General features: G+C 30.2%; 1 protein-coding gene across 2 annotated transcripts in view; it reads left to right on the top strand.

Annotated features, from left to right (window-relative positions):
* LOC106458997 (histone-lysine N-methyltransferase SETDB1-like) overlaps positions 1–23,277 on the top strand; it is a 176,024-nt gene that overhangs the window by 14,341 nt on the left and 138,406 nt on the right. Inside the window, exons 4-6 of one of the 2 annotated variants that reach the window (XM_013918562.2) lie at positions 4,897–4,967; positions 17,222–17,337; positions 22,466–22,695. In XM_013918562.2, coding sequence (XP_013774016.2) covers positions 4,897–4,967; positions 17,222–17,337; positions 22,466–22,695 — 417 coding nt within the window. Of the gene's footprint in view, positions 1–4,896; positions 4,968–8,648; positions 8,683–17,221; positions 17,338–22,465; positions 22,696–23,277 lie in introns of those variants that run through there. The other variant, XM_022385368.1, reaches the window with a different exon arrangement.

The raw sequence follows: 23,277 nt of genomic DNA, 5'->3' as shown, positions 1-23,277 counted from the left end.
CTATTTATAATTAAATTTTATTGTTTTATTGCCCTTTGAACCATGTCTAACTACTATCTCACCATAATATGTTGTAATCACTCGTGTCACGTGTAGCTGTTATTATGCTATTGAATTACATTATCTATGTTCTGCTTGCATGTGTGTGCCTCGTGAAACATTTTTATTATATTATTATTTATTTTACCTAATCTAAACTTAACTAACTTAAAAAGATCTCTATTTTTACATTATAGTTACTTTTGTAATAAATAAAGAATGAACATGAAAAACAAGAAATAAATTATTTACCTAATATTTTATTTCTTGCTGTCGATTATACTTAAGCCTACATATTGTCAATGAGTTAACCCTACTTTTTTATACTAATGGTAATAATGCACTAAATTTTTATTTAATTAAATAATGCACCAAAAAAGATTCACTTACCTCTCAAAATTTTCCTGGCTTTTTAATTATGCGACAGGAGCTGTTACAAATTCACCTAAGCTAGTTGTTAACTGTTTCACAGGAACAAATCTCATACTGTGAGTAAAATCGATGCTTATCTGTTCAGAACACAACGTTATACAATATTTCATTTGATAGATGAAAAACTTGACTTTTATTGGTTATAGGTAATATATAATGAAATGTAAGAGAGAACTAGCAACAAATTGTGAAAGAGAAGATGTGACAGGTGGGTGTGGCAGGAGGGGTTCTGATTTTTTATTTGATAGCTCTATAACAAAGCAGAATTGAAGGATATAAAAATTATAGTTTGTTTGAGCAATAATGATTTTATAGAGTATTTTATGTTTAATTCTGTACTTTTTCGAAGGGTGGTGGATAAAATAGAGATGATGACATGCTCAGACAAAATATGTCACGTGGGTCACATTAGGGGAAATTCATGATTTTTGGAAATATAGCCTTGTAGGATTAAGAACTTAAAACTTGCATACTATTAAAATATATATTATTAGGTACAATTTTTTGCTATTCTAATTGGTATAACATAAACCTAAAGTAATTTAATAAAATTTTGAATGTAAGACACTAAAACCTTGTGTCATGCGCAGTAAAGGGTACCCGGGGCAATAGGATTAAAATGATTATGAAAATGGGTAAGTCAAATGACAAGCTTAGCCAATGTAAAGGCCCAGTGGAATGGCATGTCCATTTTTTGCCATTCTTAGGTAGTGTAATGCCATTGAAAATTTATTGCTTCTGGGAATGGTATTTAAAGGGCCTAATATGGGGATTTCCGTGAAATTAATAGCATTATTTGGGCACCAAAACCACCCAGAAAGAGACCTGCAGTAAGTCTAACATCAGCTATGCTAAATAAAGCGCAACATTCATGACAGATGAGAAACCATGGACACAAAGATCAATGGCAAAAGCTATTCACTTACCCCAGTAGCCAACTCTTGCCAAGAAAAAGTTGTATCTACAACTAAATGTTGAATTCCTTTAACTTGCATGAACTAAGGTTTGAATAAAAGCATTTAAATGAATAATTCTATAAAGTCTTACAGTGGCTAATTCCCAAAGGCTTGTAATATTGACTCAGTGGCTACTTCTGTAAGGATTTTTGTATGGTTTTGTGTATTCATCCATACCATGTTTCTGTACTTTTTGGCAATGCCAACTTTACACCATAATTTTTTTTCAAAATTTTTTATTACTTGTTTCCCCCCTTTTTAAACAATACCAATGAATATTAATGAATGGCAATTGCTGTGAAGGCAGCAGTTTTAGTATGGTGTGAGGAATTGTCTTGATGGACATCATTTGTTGAAGTTAGTGAAACACTATACTGCTTCTGCGTTCCCTACGTTCAAATGCAACACTTTGGCATGTAAATCGTGACAACAATTTCAAGCATTGGCGAGCTAGTCCTTCTGACACCAGAATCAGAGTAATGAACAAAACACTTGGCTGTTATGCTACTTGCTGGTTCTCTATTTTAGTTATTTTTTTGGCTAAACTGAAGGTCTTAATAGATTTTGAAAACCTAAGTTGGTGTTTATAAAAGTCTCTTAGATTGTTATAAGAGTGATTTGAGACTATGCTGAACAATAGATATTATGTAGCAGGCATTTTATTCTCTGGTCATTACTATATGTGCTTAGTGATACTTTATTATCATAGTAAATGAATAAACTTGGCATCAAAACATAGCTGATAATCCAATTTTTTGTATTATATAAGTGTAAAATTCTTAATTTTGTAAAACAGTATTAAAAAAAGCAATCTTTAATTTTGCCTAATATGAGAATTGTGATATTTGCTCTCAAGGTATTCTCTCTTTTTTAATTTATTTAACCACCTCCTCCAAGAAGTATAAAATGTAATGAAAATGGCTTATTCTTACATAGATATTACTCAGGCAAAGCATACTTTTTATTGTCACCAATCTTATTTGGTTATAGAGTCATAAACCAGAAAATCAAACCCTCTTGCCATGCCCATCTGTTGCATCCTCTCTTTTAGAAACTGCTAATAGTTTTCTCTGATATTTTACACTTTGTTATTTATAATCAGTAGAAAGCCAATGTTTTAATCTATCAAATGCTGTATTATATTGCTTTGTTTTCTGTACAGAGAATTGTCTATTTCTCTTCCAGTTCAGACTTTATTCTGACAGGACGCGCATCAGCAAGCTTAGCTGAATACTTAACAGCTCTTGTAGCATAGTTAGAAAGTCCAAAAACTTTTGATAGATATAAGAAAGTGTATGCTTTTTACATGTTATTATTCTGTTTTTTGGTGCATAATTTAATTAAATAAAAATTTATTTATTATTACAATAGTATCATTAATATAAAAAAATGGATTAAGTTTCATCAACAGTTGACAGAAAAAATAAAAAAAGACCCAGGTAAATACAATATTTCTTGTTTTTCATGTGTAATCTTTATTTATCATTATAATAATGAATAAAATGTAGAAATTAAAAACTTTTTAGATTAGATAAGGTAAAAATTAGTGAAAATGAAGAAAAATAATAATAATTTTCATGAGGTATGCTCGCTAGCAACTCATGACTACCCTGTGTGATACATAATTCAATAGGGTAACATGATGGATGTGTTTGCCAAGTAATTTACAATATGTGTGGTGGGATTATTAGTTAGACACAGTTCAATATGTAATAAAACAAGATTTAAATATAAACAGATGTATGTTATTACAAGTTTAAAGCTATTTAGGATAAACAAATGCAGTTTCATGTTACAAGTTATCCTAAAAATTAAAATGTTGATTTAGATTTTTTCGTATTTTTAATGATGGTTACAAGGTTGGTCAATTTGACCAACCTTGTACAGAGTTAGAGTAGAGAAAATATCAGATAAAATATAAAGTTTTACTGAAAAAAAACTTGAAATTTATTTAGGAGGCTTTAAAGGTTATGCAAATAAAATTTGAGAATTTTCAGATGAAGAAAAATATTTTTAATCTTAACATGAAAATCACTTTGCACTTGGAGCAGTTAGCACTTTTTGACTCCATATATTCACTGAAAAATTTTTAGTAATAATATTTACCATATTGAAAGCATACAATATTTCATGAACATACACAAAACATATTAGTAGTTATAGTATGAAAACTAAAAAGGTCAGTTTGGAGTCACAAACTCAGATGATTCGACTGAACCCGTAGCAAGAATGTTAAAATGTTAATGATAGTGAGTGAACATATATTGAAATGCTAGTAACCATCTCTGCCTGGGCATCATTTACTGGACATGTCACGTGGCTTTAGTCATTACATTCAAAATTATATTAAAGTACTTGTTTATGTTATACTAATTAGTATAGCATAAAATTGTAGCTAATATTCCATATATTAATAGTAGAGAAGTTTTAAGTTCTTAATTTTATAAGGCAACATTAAAAAAATCCTGAATTTCCCCTAGTGTGAAAAATGTGACACATTTTCTCTTAGCATGTGATCTTCCATATTTTATCCACCACTCTTGAAAAATTGTGAAATTAAGCATAAATTACTCACTATATATTCATCATTGCTCAGACAAACCATAATTTTTATAGTCTTGAAGCATAATTTATATTTATTTCCTAGTTTTTTATGGTGATTATGAGGTTGCTCAAATTGACTGAATTGGTACATAGATTTGATAGTGAAAATAACAGATAAAATATTTAGTTTTTCTTTAAAAATAAAAATGTTTGATAATTATCTGGAGGTTATATAGATTTTGCCTGTGAAATTTGAAAATTTTCTGATGCATAAAAGTATACTTAATCTTAAAATCAAAATTATTTTGCCTGTTAGATGATCAATATTTAAATAGAAAAATGCATGAGCAAATCTTTACTAAAAAATTATCTGATATTTTGTGTGTGAAAGCCTTGTAATGTTTACTGATAATTTGTAAAAGTTCGTGAAGATATGCTAACTGTATGAAAAGTTATAGCATGAAAACTAACATGCACAAAATGATTACGAGGCTGGTCCCTAGGGCTGAGCCTGTATTGAGAGAGTTAATAAAATTTTGAATGAAGTCTACAAAACGTGATGACGTGTACTCTGACCCCATCTGTATAGAAAGGGTTAATGAACTTCAACTTATCTTCAACTGTTAAAAAAAATGTTTGGTCTTTCAGGCTTATAATTGGCATTAAACATAATAGTAGTTTTGTTTTATAACATTTAAAGAGTAGATGTACTTCTTTTTTTTGCATATCCGCTTTCCCTTCCTTCAAAAACTCTTGTAAGGGAAAGATTTATTACATCAAAATAATTAATACACTGTTTTGTTGTTTATCGTTAATTTGTCATTTGAAGTTACTAATAGTGATTTTGTGCATTTAAATCTATACCTATTATTTGTTTAACGTATGATGTCATATTCAAGTTTTTTTTTCTCTTTCTCTTTTAAAGGAACTTTATTATCTGTGATATCTTCATCTGGAGGTCAGAGTAAACACCCCATAGCTATATCACCAGCTCAGGTAAAGCACTCTATCTTTTTTGTTTGTTCAGTGTGTGTTAGTCAAAAGCAAATAATCATTATCCTGAAAAATAGAAAATTTTGTAAGCAAAATGTGTGGAATATATAATTTTAACAATGAACCATTATATCCATGTTTAAGTTTCTCAGTAATTTCATCATGCTTTCACTTTTTTGAGGTATAGCAGAAAATCTTAGTACCTTTTGTTTTGTGCTAGGATATCAAAATATTTGTTACTTTTTCATGGCTATTTTGTCAAATAGCCCAGAATGATTATTATATTATATTATGAACATGTGCATTATTTAAAAGGATTGCATTTTCTCATAGTGACAAATTTAAAAGTGATCTGTAAACCTCAGAACCCTTTGGGTTAAATTAATCTGTACTTCCATGAGAAATAGTTGAGAAGCTTGAGCAGTCTTTTTTCTTCTAACAGGAATGGTAATAGTTGCAGCAGAGCAGTAATTCAGTTGTAGGTTGATGTAAAGTAACATGACGCATAGTTTGCAGTTAAAGGATGATCTCAGTTTTGATGTGCTAGCATTTTTAGGTTTTTCTGATAATTTTCTGAAAAGATAAATACATCATCATCATGTAGAAATTACCTTTGAAGAAAAAATAGAAACAAAACAAAGTAACAGTTTATTAATTAAGAAGTTGTGCAACTTGACTAATTTTTGATGCTGGAAATTTCATATCCATGTCAGATCCAGTGAAAGTTTACAAGTAAAAGTGAATTCTCAGTCCATAATGGGCTTGCTTGTAATGCACATTAAATGTCTTACCTTAAAGTTTTGCAGGTTATTTTAAGGGGACTGCACTCTTCTATTTTTTCTCTTAAATGTGGAAAACATTCACAAATATGCAAAATCTCTGCGAGGATTTTCATTAACATTCATTCTCCAAAAGAAAATTTTTGTAAGATAGGGGGAAGTGGATTGGAAGTGAGGATGTGTAGCAGTCGAGTTCACAAACTTGGCAGAAATGGCAAACCAGTTGTTTTACTTCTTGTTCATAACAATCCATTTCCTTAGCATTCTTTCTCCCAAAAAAAATTTTGTAAGATAGGGGAAGTGGATTGGAAGTGAGGAGGTGTAGCAGTCGAGTTGAGAAACTTGGCAGAAATGGCAAATCAGTTGTGTTACTTCTCGTTCATAACAATCCATTTCACAGTAGAGATATTGTCAAGGTTTCTACAATCGATTTTGGTATATTTAATGCATGAAATTTAATAACAATCTTGAATTTTGCTTCTACGGAAACCTATGTTCAACATCAAGAAGTACGATAAAAATTATTTTAATTATCAAATACTTCCCCAATTCAAGTTTAAGCACTTATTATTACCCTAGTATAAATGGTGTGAATCAGGAAAGAATGAGAAACTTAAACAGCAGCAATATCTTTATTCTCCACATTTTCGCTTGATATTTTATAACTGTGTGTTTTGGTTATTATGGGAAAAAACCAAAATGTTGAAAATTTTACTTTCAATCTCTGACTTGTAGAATTTTTTCATGGTGTGAGTTTTGTTCAGGCTCGACTATTTACAATAACTACTGCAGTAATGATATAGAGTTCATTCTATAAAATAATTTAATTTTTCAATACATAAACTTGGTTTGCTTTTAGACTTCTAAATTGGCATGCAAAGTTTGGTCTGGATCAGTCCTTTAGGAGGAGATGTGTCCCCAGACAGGCAGAAAGTCTTCCTTCATATTGTATACTTACCACACTGGTAATTATCCAATATATATTGCATATGTGAAGAATGTTTTTATGTTTTTTTTACTCAGCTCTACCTTGTTTCATTTGGTAGAGCTAGATAATTATCACTTAATCCTGTGCAAATGTGATGGTACTTTGCAGGTGAAACTATACATGCCATGACTCTGAGCTTTCGTAACCCTGTCGCTACATGTATCCTTTGCTACTCATGACACATGGTTTTAGTGTCTTACATTCAAAATTTTATTAAACTATTTGGTTATGTTATACCAATTAGAATAGCATAAAATCTTAGCTAATAATCCATATTTTATTAGTATACAAGTTCTTAATTCTACTAATAGTGTGACCCACGTGACACATTTTCTTTTAGCATGTCGTCTCCCATATTTTATCCACCACCCCTCAAAAAAGTACGAAATTAAACATAAATTACTCTCTATAAAATCGTAATTTTGCCACACCTACCTGTCACATCCTCTCATTCAGAATTAGTTAATAGTTCTCTCTTACATTTAATTATATATTACCTAGAACCAATAGAAAGTCAAGGTTTTCATCTATCAAATGATGTATTGTATAATTTTATATTCTGAATGGTTAAATTTCAATTTCACTCAGAGTACCAACATTGTTCTCGTGATAAAGTTAACGCCTAGCTTGAATGAATTTGTAACAACTCTTGTCGCAAAGTTAGAAAGCCATTAAAATTTTGAGAGGTAAGGGAATTTGTTTACTTTTTTGCATGTTATTAGTCTATTTTCTTTGGTGAATTATTTAATTGAATAAAAATTATTAAGCGCATTACTATCATTAGTATAAAAAATTAGGGTTAATTCTCTTTGACAATCAACAGCAAGAAAAAAGAAGATTGGTTAAGTATTTTATTTCATGTTTTCACATTTATTCTTTATGTCTAATTATAAAAGTAACTAATATGTAAAAATAAGGATCCTTTTAGCTTATTTAAGATTAGATTAGGTAAAGTAAATAATAATATAATAAAAAAATGTTTCATGAGGCACACACATGAGCAGCTCATAGTAGCCCGTCGGTAATGTAATTTGTTAGTGTAACGTGAGCTGCACGTTCCGAGTGATTTACATAATGGTGCGGATAATAGTTAGACATGGTTGAAAGGGCAATAGAACAATAAAATTTAATTGTAAATAGATGTATACTGTTATGAACTTAGAGCTATTTAGAATAAATGAATGTAGTTTCATGTTACAATTTGAAGTCACTCTAGAAAGAAAAAAAGTAATTTAGATTTATTTCGATTTATATTTTTTTTTTTTGGTGTTTATGTGGTCGTTCAAATTGACCAATTCTGTTTTGAGATATGGTAGAGAAAATACAGATAAACTCTTAAGTTCTACTGGACAAAAAACATTTGCAATGCATTTAGGAGGTTTTACAGATTACACAAAGACAATTTGAGATTTTTAGTTTTAACAGCAGAATTACTTTGCACACAGACTATTCAAAATAAATACTCAATATATTCATGGACAAAACTCTATTTTATTAAAAATATTTCACTAGAGAATATGATTCTTTGTATATGAAAGACTTATGATATTAACTGAAAGACTGCCAAATTTTGTGAAGATATATGCATTATATTTAAAGTTAAAAGTATTACATCTATAAAGACTATAAACAAGTACAAAGAGATCATGTGTTCGGTCAAATTGACCGAGCCCGTGTTGAGAGAGTTAATGTATCTTCAAAAAAATGGGTAAATTTTATTAAAGAGTACAAGTATTTTGTGCACAAAAAATAAGATTTTTTAATTATTTATATTAAAATTTTGTTTCTGAATATATATTTTAATTAGTTGCATTTGGACATTGCATTGACTAGTTTGAGTGCAAGGTGATTTTCATGTTAAGATTAGAAATTTCTCCATCTTACAGTTTTTGAATTTCATCTGCATAACCTCTAGAACCTCCTAGATGAATTGCTATCAAAAGTTTTTAAGGTAAATGTTTATATTTTATTTTTCATTTTCTGTACTATATCACTAACTTTAGCTTTATCAACATACAGTGCAGTAGAATTTTTTAAATTAAGAAATAAAAATATGTACATACCATATCTTTCAAACTGTTTGAAAAGTAATCTTAAAATATCTTCCTTTGGTTATATTTGTAATTTACCTCTTTACCTTATCACATAACAGTTTATTTTTAATGTTATATTTTTCTTGCTTGTCCTTTATCATTATTTTTCATCTCGACACACCTCAGTGAGAAAACCCAGCATTTTATGCTTTTATCAGCAGAGGTATGCAACCAGTCAGTTGAATGTTTTTGCATTCGAGTAGTAAGTTAACCCTTGTGAGCACAGGCAAAATTGGAATTATATTTAAAATAATTATTAGACCTTTCAAGTATGCATTTTAAAACATATATAACACATAATTCACTAAAATATAAAAGTAAAACCTACATACAATTTAACTGTCTCTCTATCTAGCATTTTTCTACGTAAGACAAATGGTAAATGCTATGGATGACTAAACAGCTTCACCTCTATCAGATGTTAGTCATACTTGATAATAAATACTGCCTGTCAATTTTAAAATGATCATTGGAAGCTCATACTTTAAAATAAGCTCTTCCCATTGGTTAGAAACAAATAAGTACATATGATTTGGAAATCTCAATTCTAGGTTATACAAAGTTATATGGCAATACGTATTTCTTGTGTTCAGTAAATTGAACCAAAAGACTTGGCAACAAGCACATGTAAATAAGGTATTAAGCACAGATTTTGTCTAGATATACATAAACAGTTTAGGTTTAGTATTGTTCAAGTTAAAGAAGCTGAAAGTGAAAAATTGTGAATCTCGTATGTCATGTGACAACAAAGTTAAGTATTTTTTAAATGGTTTCTCTTGAAATAAAGGACTAAAAGTTACATAATATACAACTATGAATAATAAACTACACCACAATGCTAATAGCATTGAGATAAATTGATAGTAAAACTGTCTAATTAAATTTTAAATGTAACTCTGTTTGTAGTTAAACACAAAGCTACATAATGGGCTATCTATGCTGTGCCCACCATAGGTATTGAAAGTTAGTTCCTAGTGTTATAAGTCTGCAGACATACTGCTGTGCCTTTGAGAGGCAAATGTAACTTTGTAGGACTTCGTGATATGCACAGAAAGGGTTAATAGACATTACACAAACTCAAACAGTTCTTTAATGGAAATTTCAGAAGAAAAAGGTTTGAATATAAAAGTGCATAAAATATACAGAATTATTTCATCTTAAAATGTTTAAAGTAATATAAAAAGCAAATAATGAATTCATTTTAAGCGTGCGAAAAGTCCATTTCCCAATATTGTTAAGTGAATCATTTCTCAGTTTATTCTTTGTTATTAAATTTGCTACACATTCGTAACATTCTACTTGCTTCTTAGTTTCTTACTAATTATTAATTTATTTCATTTGACAGTTAAAGATATTAAAGACTTGGCAACAAGCACATGTAAATAAGGTATTAAGCACAGATTTTGTCTAGATATACATAAACAGTTTAGGTTTAGTATTGTTCAAGTTAAAGAAACTGAAAGTGAAAAATTGTGAATCTCGTATGTCATGTGACAACAAAGTTAAGTATTTTTTAAATGGTTTCTCTTGAAATAAAGGACTAAAAGTTAGATAATATACAACTATGAATAATAAACTACACCACAATGCTAATAGCATTGAGATAAATTGATAGTAAAACTGTCTAATTAAATTTTAAATGTAACTGTTTGTAGTTAAACACAAAGCTACATAATGGGCTATCTATTATTTTGGAACTTGATAATGATGCACATACATCTAGTTTTATTGTTAACTCAGTATATACTAATATTTTAATGGAAGAAATGATATATCTTTGTTCTAGAGTTTTGCCTTTGTTCTGAAAAGTATGAAAATATACAACCCTTAATATAGTCTTAGAATCCATGGTTGTGAATATTAATGAAATATATTGTAACAGTAACATTATTAAAATTTTGTTTTCAGACAACATTATATAGACAAATGATAGCCTATGAACTTTTTTAGCTAGGCAAAAAAATATTTATTTCAGTCTTTTCTCAAATATTGAACAATATTTTTGCTATTATTTCTAACGTTTAGTAATACAAACTGAAGGTTATTACTAGATGTTTATTTCTATTAGTGTAAATATGATAATGATTCACATCTCCAGAATGTATATTTATTTGCTCAGTATTTTGTAATTATAGCTTCATCAGGAGCTTTTGATAACGTACAACTTTACTAATGCAGTTGAAACCCAAATGGAACACCATCATCAAATAATCAAACATTAATACATGTGTCTAAAAGGTTGAGATCATATTAGACATAATATCAAACACGCTCATTCATTATTTTATTTCTAATAGTGTAAATATGATAATGATTTGTATCTCTAAAATGGATATTTATTTGCTCCTGTATTCTTATCTCCTTTTTTGTAGCTAATTTTTAGAAATTCAATTTAATTTGTACAAACAAACTAAGCCAAAAATTATAAATAAAATACATAGATTACCAGGTGAGCTATTAAAATCATAGGATTTAGAAGATAGTACATTATGTATATGATTTACATCTTCCTACTTGTACCTTTAAGTTTATTTGCAGACTTCTGTATTCTTATCTCGATTTATATCAATAGATACATGTTACATTGTCAAAATATAATAATAATCATTGTGAAAGTGTTAAGATTTCATCAAAATTCAAACACATTAAAATCTTAAGAACACCATCAATTTCTCTACACCAGTAGACCAACATTTTTATTTGTTGTGAGGAATCGAAATCACTATACACTTCAAATACAAGTCCAAAATACTTGTACATTATTTCACAAAATAGTAACAGTTACTGATGATGGCTACAAGACTGGTCGAAACATTGTAAAAAAGTTAAATAAAAATAAACAATCCACTCAAACCTGAATCTTAAACTTTTATTTAACCTTTATATTTGTTCATTTTAGTTCTATATTTACAGATAAAAGTGGATTCTTTCATCTTTTGATCTAGAAAATTATGACTGATAAGAACTTGGCATCTGATAAGATGTTAACCATTGTTGGTATTAGCATATATATAGATGACATGACATCCTAAGCTTTATTCCTAATAATGCTGAGTAATGAAATTTTGGATGTCATGTACGAGTTCGCATGTTTCACCAATATATGTGCTAAAGCATGTGCCACAGGTTACTTGATATACAGTGTTCTTACAGTGGCACTGATAATGTTCTTATTTAGCAGCTATACACTTATTTTTCCCACATTCCTCTTAATTTGTCCATTGCAGGTTTAATCTGACGACTACCGGCTACTAACTTTCTTAGTAGGCAATTCAAGTCTTGCTATATTTCATTTCAACAATAAAACTAGTGGACAAATATGTTCAAAGGTTCATAAGAATTTTGATAAATGTAGGTAGTTTAAGAAATATAAAGCCTATTACTTTTAATAAATTTAGTTTTTTTGCATTATGATCTTTAATATCTTGGAAAATTACATTAGGAAATGGTATTCATAAGAAATTATTACGATATTTATATTTGCTACAGATTTGAACTTATTACTGTTAATGTTTTAGTACATTATTTTGAAATCCCCAAAAAATTGTATCCTCCATAAAATGCAAATTTTATCTATTTTTAATTTTTTTAATAATCACTACTCTTCTTATGGTTTCAAGTAATATACGGACCCGTAAGTAATATTTGTAAATAAACCTAAACAGTAAATGAGTATTTTTATTTTTAATTAGGATTTCATGTTTATATATGTACATAAAAACATTTTAATTTTGTTTCATAAATATATTTTTTATTTCAAATTTATGTTTATGTTTCACTGCAGTCATACTTTTGTGTTTATTGTGCCAAATAAACTGTGGGATCAGCAGCGTGAACTTTGTACGTTGTCCGTAAACTATCTCACCCCTTTTGGTGGTCACTCTCGTTCAACCGAGCGCGTGTGCATTTGAACCTTTCTGTAGATATGATAGTAAGAAAGCTTTTCGGTACTTGAATATCATTTCTTTGAAATTTCAAACAAGTTTATTTCAACATATTTCCGTGTATGTTGTTTCAGAATAGAGACAAAACTTATTGCCATGACTAACGAATGTATGTAACAGTTTATAGTACAGGTGGTTTCAATAAACACTGCTTGAGCCTGACCCCTTGTTACTTGATACATCCTGTTAGAAGAGATTACCAAACTATACAGACACCATAAATTACAAAGAAAATTACCAGATTAGTCCTGGTCACATTCCTCTCATTATAGGCAAGATTTATGTTGGAATGTGAAACTTAAGCTCTTCAATGTATTGAGACCCCAACTGTTAGAATGCCATAGCTTTCCTGTATTATTGACATGAATGTATTTAGCCTGTTTCACAACCAACATATGGGTTTTATTGTTGTCACTTGTACACTGAGTTTGAACCATTTGCAAAATATCAGAATAAACTATATATATCAGTTAGACTGTTTTAATTCTAACACAATAACAACAGAAGTGTGGGTCTTACTACAAAGCAAAGATTGTAAGACGGAAAAATATAAAATTCTTATGTGGTACTGGCACTAGTAGTAGTACGTACAAATCACCCAAGTTTATCATTCTAAATACTGAATCATATTATTATTATTATTATGAACTAAATATAAAATGATGCTAAATTATTGAACTTAAAACTACAAATTTAAATTCAAAAGAATATAAAAAATCACAAACTCTTTCAGTTCAAAGTCCTAAGTCTAATTCATGTAAAGACTTTGAACTCGCCTCTCGATAACTCTTAACCCTAACAATCATGGATCAACTTCTTTCCTAAAAAATATATCTATTTTGAGTTAATTTTCCAATATAATGATTAATATAAACAGATATACCATGCAACATGACTTAAGCTACTATATAAAAATAATAAAAGTCACGTACATCCCATGCAGTTTTTTCCAGAAGCAACTTTTCTAACGCTTATAGAAAACCCCTATTGGCCAGTACTAAATACAACCTCTACATAAAATGGCAGTTACTATAATAAGCACTACCCACATTCATATTGTAAAATCCAGAGAACAATGTTTCATCACGTGCTTTCCTTATCCTATGATTTGTCAAGTGGGAGATACAGCAATTGGAATAATTGGTACTGAAATTGACACTTTTGACTAGGATTGGTTAAAAGTTTTACAATTGAGGTTTAACACACCCAGATGCAGACTAGAAAAAGGTTTAGATACCAATCATAGATGGCAGGACCAGTGCTGAAGTGAAAGGAAATATCTTAAAAATTTTTTTGAAAAAAAACATTTCTTCTTAGAGGGTGCTTATTTACAGTCTAAAACATATTTTAGGAATTTTTTCATTAAATTCCTTTTTAAACTTCATTAAACAATACAATTTTGTACAAATAGTTGAATGTTATGGTACTATTTACAATAAAAGATAAGTTTTCTATCATTTTTTCAATTCACAAATGATTTTGCCCTCACAATAAGACAAAATGGCCCCGGAGAGTATTGGGTTAAAGGCATGGGTGTGTATGTGTATTAACAGCATTTAAGATCTATCTTTTCTCTCCCACAACTCACTACCCAAAGAGCCTTTCATTCAATACCAGAATTCATCAGGTGAGCTGGACACTAACAGACAAAACATTCTCTGTAATGTTATTTGTATGGAAGTATAATACTTCAAAAACTGACAAAGAATTAGAGAGAAATAGGCCTAAAATTTGTTATAAAAATCACATTATCTGTGATATTTTTTTCCCAACATTCCTCTTCATTTATCCGTTGTGGTTTCAAAGTCAGAGGTGTGTAAAACTAGTATTTTGATCTATATTTTGTCTCCCACAAAACACTGCCTAAGAGGCCTTTTGTTCAGTACAAGAACTTGTCAGTTCAGCTATAAGATGAGATATATATAAAACACTATTTATTAAATTTTTAAGGGTTATCCAAAAATCATATATTACAATGAGCATGAATTAATCATAATGAAAATTTAAATCAGTCACTGTACGTTTACTGACTTTTGAAGATATTTTAAACCCTAATTGCATGGTGAAGGTTAAAGTGGACATGTCACAACCTTTTTTACACAATCTATTCAAGATTTAATTAAACACCTTTATTATCAATTTATGTCAATAAAATTGACAAAAAAAAAACAACATAGTATAAACTTTTGATTATAAACAAGTTTTAATTTCTTAATTTCAAAAGAAATAAATATAATTGTTAATTTTTGACTTCTGTGTATCACATGAACATCTTCCTTCTGATTCTTTTATTTTCTATTTTCTTCATTCTTTTTTTAGGTTGTAAGAAAAGCCACAAATCAGAAACTCAGTATATAGATATTAATAGGTCAGGATTTAAAATTTAAACCTCCCACATTCTTGAATTAGTGAGATATAAATAATAGCACCCACAATTAAGGCTCCTCTTATCTTGTCATATTTTTGTACAATTTTTTGTACATCACATGTTCATCATTTATAGACATGTTTATAACCAAATGCAAAAGAATGTCGTCCCCTACAAGAATCAGCTGATGATATTTCTTTTCTTAGAGAACTTGCTTCACACTGTTTTTGTGTCATCAATATTGTTGAGCCCTGTAATGCTAAGAAATATTTTAACCTATGTGGAGCTTAGTTAAAGACACTTAAATTATAGTTTTAGGACATTCTATGTTTTGTTTTACATTGTAAATTTGAAACAAAAATTTTAAATATTTTGGATTACCAATATTGTTACAAAAAAGGTAAACCTATAGTGCTTTATCCACCAGCAGCAAACATCCAGAGTTTAGATATCACATTTTTTTAATATATGTATACGTTTTTGATTTATCATTATAAATAAGAGTAGTTAAAATGTAAACATTAGAAACTTACTTGGTTGATAAGAAAAACTACATTTAAAAAAATTAAATAAAGATACTTCTTGAGGTAGTCAATATCCTAGCATGAATATGTGCTTATAATCTGTACTGGCATACTTGTGACTCAATCGTTTGTTTACGTAAAGCTGTCCAGCTGTGGTAAATGGCTTTTAGTGTACTATAAGTATGAGAAGACGTGAGTGCAGCTGTAAAGTAATAAAATTAAATCAACCCAGATTTGAAATGTTTACTAGCCATAGCTGTAAGAATAAATAATGTGTAATTGTCTCTTACAATATCCATTTTATAAGAAAAAATAATTGGTACCATAAATACCTACATATAGTGTACACTTTTTTCCAAAAATTGTAATTTCAAATATAAAGTGCACACTATTTTTCCAGTGGAATTTTCAGTCCGAAGGTTGCCTCAAGCCATCGCATTTTGACATAATTGTTTGTTGTTGGATCACTGGAAGTAAAAAGATGTACTACAATAAAGAGGATTAAACATAAATAGATAACTTAGATGTTATATTTTATTATTCCACAGTGAATATAGCATATATTTCTGCAAACATTCCCATGTAAAGAACTGCACAGTTTATTTGCTGGTATTTGCTAATAATAATCAGTCAAAATATAATCTGGCAAACTTTTTTGATTTCTGAGAGTTTTTTACACTTGGTTGTAAGATGATTTTACTATCCTATGCTACAATACATTCACAGTAACAATCAGTATTAATCACTCTCCTACTTTATGTACAGGGCATTGTTTAAAAACAGGTATACACAAATTACAGGTGATCATAAGTTCAGCCTTTGTTTTCTTCATTAAGTAATACAGATAATTAGTTGGCAGTGGTATTTACTCGCATGTGCACATACAGTTAGTAATCAACACAACAATATGCCACTCACTATACAAAGGCCGATCTGCTGTTAGAATTGCTTTGTGCTCTGTACATGGGCATATTGATTTTTCCTAGTATGTGAGGACAAAAAAAACCCTGTTGCACACTATGTATGGGTACTTACGTTAATTTAGATTTATTTTGTATTTTTCAATTTTTCATTTTACACTATATTGCTGTTTTTGTTACAGTTAGCGTTAGGGTAGAGAAATATAATAGATAAAATATAAAGTTTTGATTAAAAAAAAACTTTTGATATATTTATTTATGATGTATTAGAAGTTATACAAATGAAAAATGAAATAAAATGAATAAAGTATTTTTATCCTTAAGATTTAAATCACCTTACATTCAGACTAATCAGTCAGACTGACTCAGTAAATTCACAGACAGATCTTTAGTTCAAACACTTTATTAAAATTCCAATTTTTTAATGCACAACATTACTTATAACATTTGTTAAAAGCCTACCGAATTTCATCACTAGCTCATGTATTTTACAGAGGCCCATCTAAAAATTGTTAAAGGCAACAACATTGATCTGGATATTCAAATTGTGAAATTGTAACTGGAAGCATATCATTGCTACTTGGAATGAGTGTAAAAGTAAACAGTTATTTTTATTTCTGTTTTCTCTATTTGTCACAAAGGTAACAAGTACAGTAAATGGAATCAGAACACCAGATGGATCAAATGAAGTAATTCCTGTTGGAAAGTTTGCTTTGCAGCGACCAAACTTGCCCCCAATGGGTGCTGTGAAAAGAAAGTAAGTGATGCATGTTCAACATGTATAATAAGTGTTTTTGCTGTAATGAAATGTTTGTTAAGTTATAATTAGGTAAAAGCAAGTGGAAATCGAGGAAGGATGTCTTAAATTGCTTATAAATCAATCAATGCTGTTTTAGAATATTTAACACATTTGCTGCTAATGGGATGTTAACACATCAACCATTTCTATTAGTCAGGCACTACTAATGCGTTAACATCAATCAACAAGGGGGTTATAACTACGTGTGATTGTACAGACAAACAGTCTTAGCATTGTACAATGATTGTGTGTGTCCTGCCCTCTTGTGAATGACAGAAAAATAATTTTGTTACAAGTAAATTTCTGCAGTGGTTTCATTTGGCTACCATTATAGCTACAAGATGGCAGGTTGAGCATACATTTTAGTGTGAGTGAAACTGAGAGTATTTTTACAAGAATCTCATCCAGGGCCATTTGAGAAGGATGATGATGATGAAAAAGGCCTGGATTGTATAGACCAGATAATCATAGAAGTTGATTCGTTTTTAGCTGACACTGCCAATCCAGATGTCAATGGTGACACTGGAATACCAGCATAAGTTGATAAGTGGAAAAATGTTCAGTTTACTTGTGTTAGTTCACCTGATATTTATTTTACTACACAGCCTTAAGTGGTCACAGGTTTGCTGTTGGTGGCCATTCCAGTTGAAACTGTATGTGATGGAGGATGTTGTGAATATGATAATTGCCAAAATGAATAGGTTTGCTGAACAGTTCTTTGAATTGAACTGCCTACGGCCTAAAAGCAGAATGTGCCAGTGGTCTGCAACTGATGAACCTGAAAGGAGAAAATTTTTTAGTATTCGTTTCGTTATGGGCATCATGAAAAAGCCATTGATAGAAGATTAGTGGTAATATTATCCATTGCTGGTTACTCTACTTTACAATACTGTTATGCTACGTGATCATTTCGAATTGTTGCTAAAGTTTTGTCACTTCAGCAATAATGAATGTGGCTTAGTACATGCGTTAAAATTGAGGCAGCAAATGTGTTAAATACTCTTTCTGTTATGTTATTAATAACCTATATACAATTTGTAGTTCTATTTAGGTGTAATTGTGGGATTCGTTCAGTTCTTCATTTTCTTTGACATGGGTTTAGAAAAGTGTGTAGTATAACAGGATTTGATTGTTCAGTTGTCAGCTCTGTAGGAAAAGTTAATGTATAGATTCCGTTAGGTTATAATCACTTCTGATGTAAACTGTACTTTTACATTTAATTTTGATTGTGTGTAAACATCTAACTTTTATTTGTGGTTTCATTCGGTTTTTCTTTGTGTACATATATAGCTGTTTCTGTTTTGTATGTTGTAGTGGCTGGTTTCGGTTGCTTATTGTCATCAATATTAAGCTATATGCAGCAGGCAGTTAAATTGCATGTGCCAACTAAGATCTAAGAAGAATTATTTATATTTTATAGTAAGTAGACATGTAGGATCAGCATTTATGTTTCATTAATGATCCCAAATGACTGACTTTGATAAAAGTAGTAGTAATTGATTATATCAAGATCTTTTTTGTTAGAGGGTCAGGGCAGCATATAAATTGTATCTGAAAGTACAAATTTAAAAAAGTTTTAAAAACCATCGTACTAATATTACTACTACTAGTATAAAAGCCCATCAGCAATGATGGAAAACCATTGTTGAATGATTAACGAAAATTATAGAATTTAACTAAAACAAATTTACCTCCAAAATCCACCTACTCTTCACTTATTTCATCAGTCTCAAAGTAATTCTTTAATCACCACATTTTTAGTAAAAAACTATGCAGAAAAGTTAAATGTTATCATGAACAAAAGTATGTGTACACTCTGAAAGGGGCTTAAATAGCACTCTTGAACATTTTCAGTGTATTCAAGATCAGGAAGTAGAAAAAATAGTGCAGACATTCTGATACAAATTTTCAACTCTTTCGACTGTACAAAATATGTGTTAAGATACCAAAAGAATATTTACTGATTAACATTTATTCACCAATTAACTTTTTAAACACTGACTCTAACATTACTAATCATTACTATCATTAGGCCTAATACATAAACGTAACATAAGGTTTAGCTGAAACACTGCTTGCTAAATTTTATTTTGGTTTTGGCTACAACTCAATGTCATAAAACTGCTGTTATATCACCAAAGTTATCAAAAAATAAAGTATAAAAGAACCAACCTTTCTAACACAATAAACATGAATATTGAGCATTTAACATAAACACTATTGTTGGCATAAGAACAATCAGATGATAGTTTTGTTGCTAAGCGACAATGTATACTGTTGAGCATTACTAAAAAAGGAGCATGGAAGCATTATAAATAGAGTGACAAAAGGAATAAGCCTTTTATAGTTAGTAATCTATATAAATATAATTGTACTGTCTGTTTTATGTTGTATGTCCATGTAACTACTTCGCAGGGTGTGGGGGTGCATACAAATTTTCAGTTGCATTTTGCATTTTACCATTTTTATGGGCGTTTTTTACCACTACTTTGCCCCCTGTAGATGGATCTTCACCAAATTTGGTATGGAGGTTCATTGAGTCCATGGGGAGATATATTAAAATTTTCAGTTTTGTGGGTTTTATGGCCATTTTTGTGTTTTTTACCACTACTACCATTTTGGGACCATGTGGAAATATATACAAACTTGCAGTTTCACACTTTATGGTTTGCAGTTTTATGGACATTTTTGCATTTTCTTACAATTATATATATAAGGGAAGCAACTTTTCATGTCCTAAGATAGCGTTTCGGTAATTATGAATTTACATAACTTCTGTACTCCAGCTAGTTAAGTAGTATAGTAACAACAATTAACATGGGAAAATGACATGTAAAGTATATGCACAGCGACATTAGAGGTGAGCTGCATCATTATGTGGGCTGCAAAAGGATAAAGTAGAGGTTAATTCCATGATGAAAAGTAAGTAGAGTGGCTACATAACCAAAATACTGTGTATTTCATTCACAATTGTTCTTCATACTTTCTCCAGTGTGGAATTAATCTGTCATTATACACAAATAGTTTTGTACAAATGAGCATATTTTAGCTACTGAAAACATGAAGCCAATTATAATTACAAGGCATTTGGAAACTAAACACCCTGAGCCCGTGAGTAAAACAATATAGTTCTTCAGGCTGTGAAACAGTTGAAAGGAAAGTAACTTGCTTGAAAAGCATGTTATTGTTCCATCAAAAGCTTTTTTAGAAGTATCTGATGTGATTGGGAAGAACATGAAACCACACAATAGAGGAGAGACATTAATTCTCCTTGCTGCCATAAAAATGTGTGAGATCATGCAAGATGAGAGAGGTATGGTGAAGCCCTCAAATTTTTCCTTTTATCTATCATATGACAGTGTTGAGAGGCATATAGATGTAATCTCTGCTTACATAAAAACAAAATTTATAACATGCATCCATAACAGTCCAAAATTCACCATACAACTTGATGAAACCACAGATGGTGCAAATTAACTCATCTTCTGGTATTTGTATGATACTGTTACAAAGAGGAAGTGTGTGAAGAATTTCACAACTACTGAAATGGAGAGCTACAGTAGAACCATCATCTCTATTTTTGATGAATTTTTCACCACAAGGAACCTCTTTCTGGATTAATTGTATTGGAGTATACATGATGAGGCAGATGCATTTATGGGGAAACAAGAATGGTTTTAGAACCACAGTAACTGCTCTTTCTCCAGGTGTAATGTATACACATTGCATCATACACAGGTAAGCACTGGCTTCAAAGAAATTGCTGCACAAAGCAAACAAAGTGCTACAAGATGCTACTAGTGTTGTGAACTATGTAAAATTAAGAGCTTTGAACAGTAAGCTGTTTTCCATTCTTTACGGAGAGATGGGGTCCATGTATGACAAGCTCCTGCTGCATATAGAGGAGCTCTAGTTGTCTTGTGGGAAGGTACTCAGCTGTATTATGCAGCTGAAAGATGAAATGTGGCTTCTAGTACTGTGCTACCTGGTTGATATTTTAGATAAACCAAGTGATCTATACTTGTCACTGCAAGATCAGACTAGTAATTTTTTGCATTTAGCTAGAAACTTGTGCTGTGGAAAAACCAGTTTGAGAATGGAAACTGTGAAATGTTTTTGTTTTTTTTTGTCTTATTGAGTTCTTGGAAGAAAATGAATTAAATCATAGTCTCTTTCGTGATGTTGTTTCTGTTTATCTCAAAAAAACTTCAGTGTCAATTTGAAGATCAATTCCAAGAATCAACAGTAGAACATGATTAGATCTGGGATCTATTTAATGGCAGTAAACTTTTCATTTGCCAATGACAGTTCAAAGAAAACTCATAGAAGTATCCAGTGGTAAAACCTGGAGGCAGAATACAAACCTCTTGGGAACTTTTAGATGATAGTTTGCTAAGAATACTCTGACCTGTCAAGATGAGCAGTGAACATACCCATACAAGTCAGTATTATCTGTTCTGACAACAATCTTGCATCAGGTAGAGGGGGGGGGGGGAGATCTCAGAGTTTCTGTGTTAAGAATTGTTTTATTTTTATAGGGGAGAGGTGCAGTAAATTACACGTTTAGAAGGAGGGATGTGAAAAACGTTGTTCACTGTTGATTTAGGCTGTGCTGTTTATGGATAATTCACATGATCTGGATTGATTTGCTATATTGAATTGATTCATGAATCATGGTACAACTTTGAAGACACAAACTTAACAAGGCATAAAACCTTTTGCCTGCACTAGTACCAATAATGCATGCAGTAGACCAATGACATGAGGATAGTATTCAACAGATCTAACACAAGTTTTATACAGGAATGTGATGATTTTGGTGTTGTTGGAAGTTTGATATGGGAAGGAACAAGTATGGTGAACATATCAACTTCCATATCCTTTGGAATGGTATAATTAATGCCACACATTATGGGGACTACATCTTATGTGTATGATGCATAAGTTTCTTTGTTTCATAGCTAAAAGGCATTGGTTGTTGAATCTTAACTATGTTAGAAATTAATACCTGTTATTATAGGGTTTTAAAAAAATTGCTTGGTTTAAAAAATTAAATCATAGAGGAATTTCTTTTTATTTATTTCAGGCCTTTAACAATAGGCATGAAAGTGTATGCATTAAAAGGGAACCATCTTGGAGTGTGGTACAAGTGTCGTATCATAGACATCAGGATTCTTGCTGAGGGAGAAAAACAGTACAGGGTAAAACTCGAGTCAAAAAAGACTAATTCATCTCAGAAGGTATACTACTCAGGGAAACATCTTGCCTATATAGATCCACCTGATGTGATTCTGCCTGTTGGTTCTCGCATCATTGGTGAGTACTTTAAGCTCTTGAAGTTCTCCAAAACATATATATATATATATATTCACTGTTTCAAATATACTTTTTTTTGGTTACGGCTTTATTCCAGAGTTTATAAATATTTTTTTAAATATATTTTAATAAACAATTTCAAAGTAGCCATTTATTGGAAAAAATGCACTTGAGAATCTTTTTTTTTGCACTTTTAAGTCTTTCATTTGCTATGAAATTACTGTTCTTTTCTCTTTGTTAATTATTAATATTTCAAACTTTTGATTTCACTGTACTTTTTGTTTGTTTTAGCTTACTTTTATAATAACATAGAACTTCATTTTATTTTTCAATTACCTGAGAAATTAAAAGCAAGTTAATCCATATGGTACCAGTGGTTATTATATATGAGTGAACCATTTCTGTATGATGTGACTCTGATATTTGTATTAGTTCTTAAATATTTAAAAGCTTAAAAGGAAAGACATAATAAATAGAATATTACATAATTCTAAGTTTACAAATTTTACCACTAGCCCTTTCGTGTCGGGTAGGTCAAAGTACATGTCATAATGTTTTAGTTACATTTGAAATTTATTTAAA

Source organism: Limulus polyphemus, unplaced genomic scaffold, assembly GCF_000517525.1.
Source record: "Limulus polyphemus unplaced genomic scaffold, Limulus_polyphemus-2.1.2 Scaffold543, whole genome shotgun sequence".
Classification (NCBI taxonomy): domain Eukaryota; kingdom Metazoa; phylum Arthropoda; class Merostomata; order Xiphosura; family Limulidae; genus Limulus; species Limulus polyphemus.
Note: the sequence above shows the minus strand (reverse complement) of the source record. Positions and strands in the feature narration are given on the sequence as shown.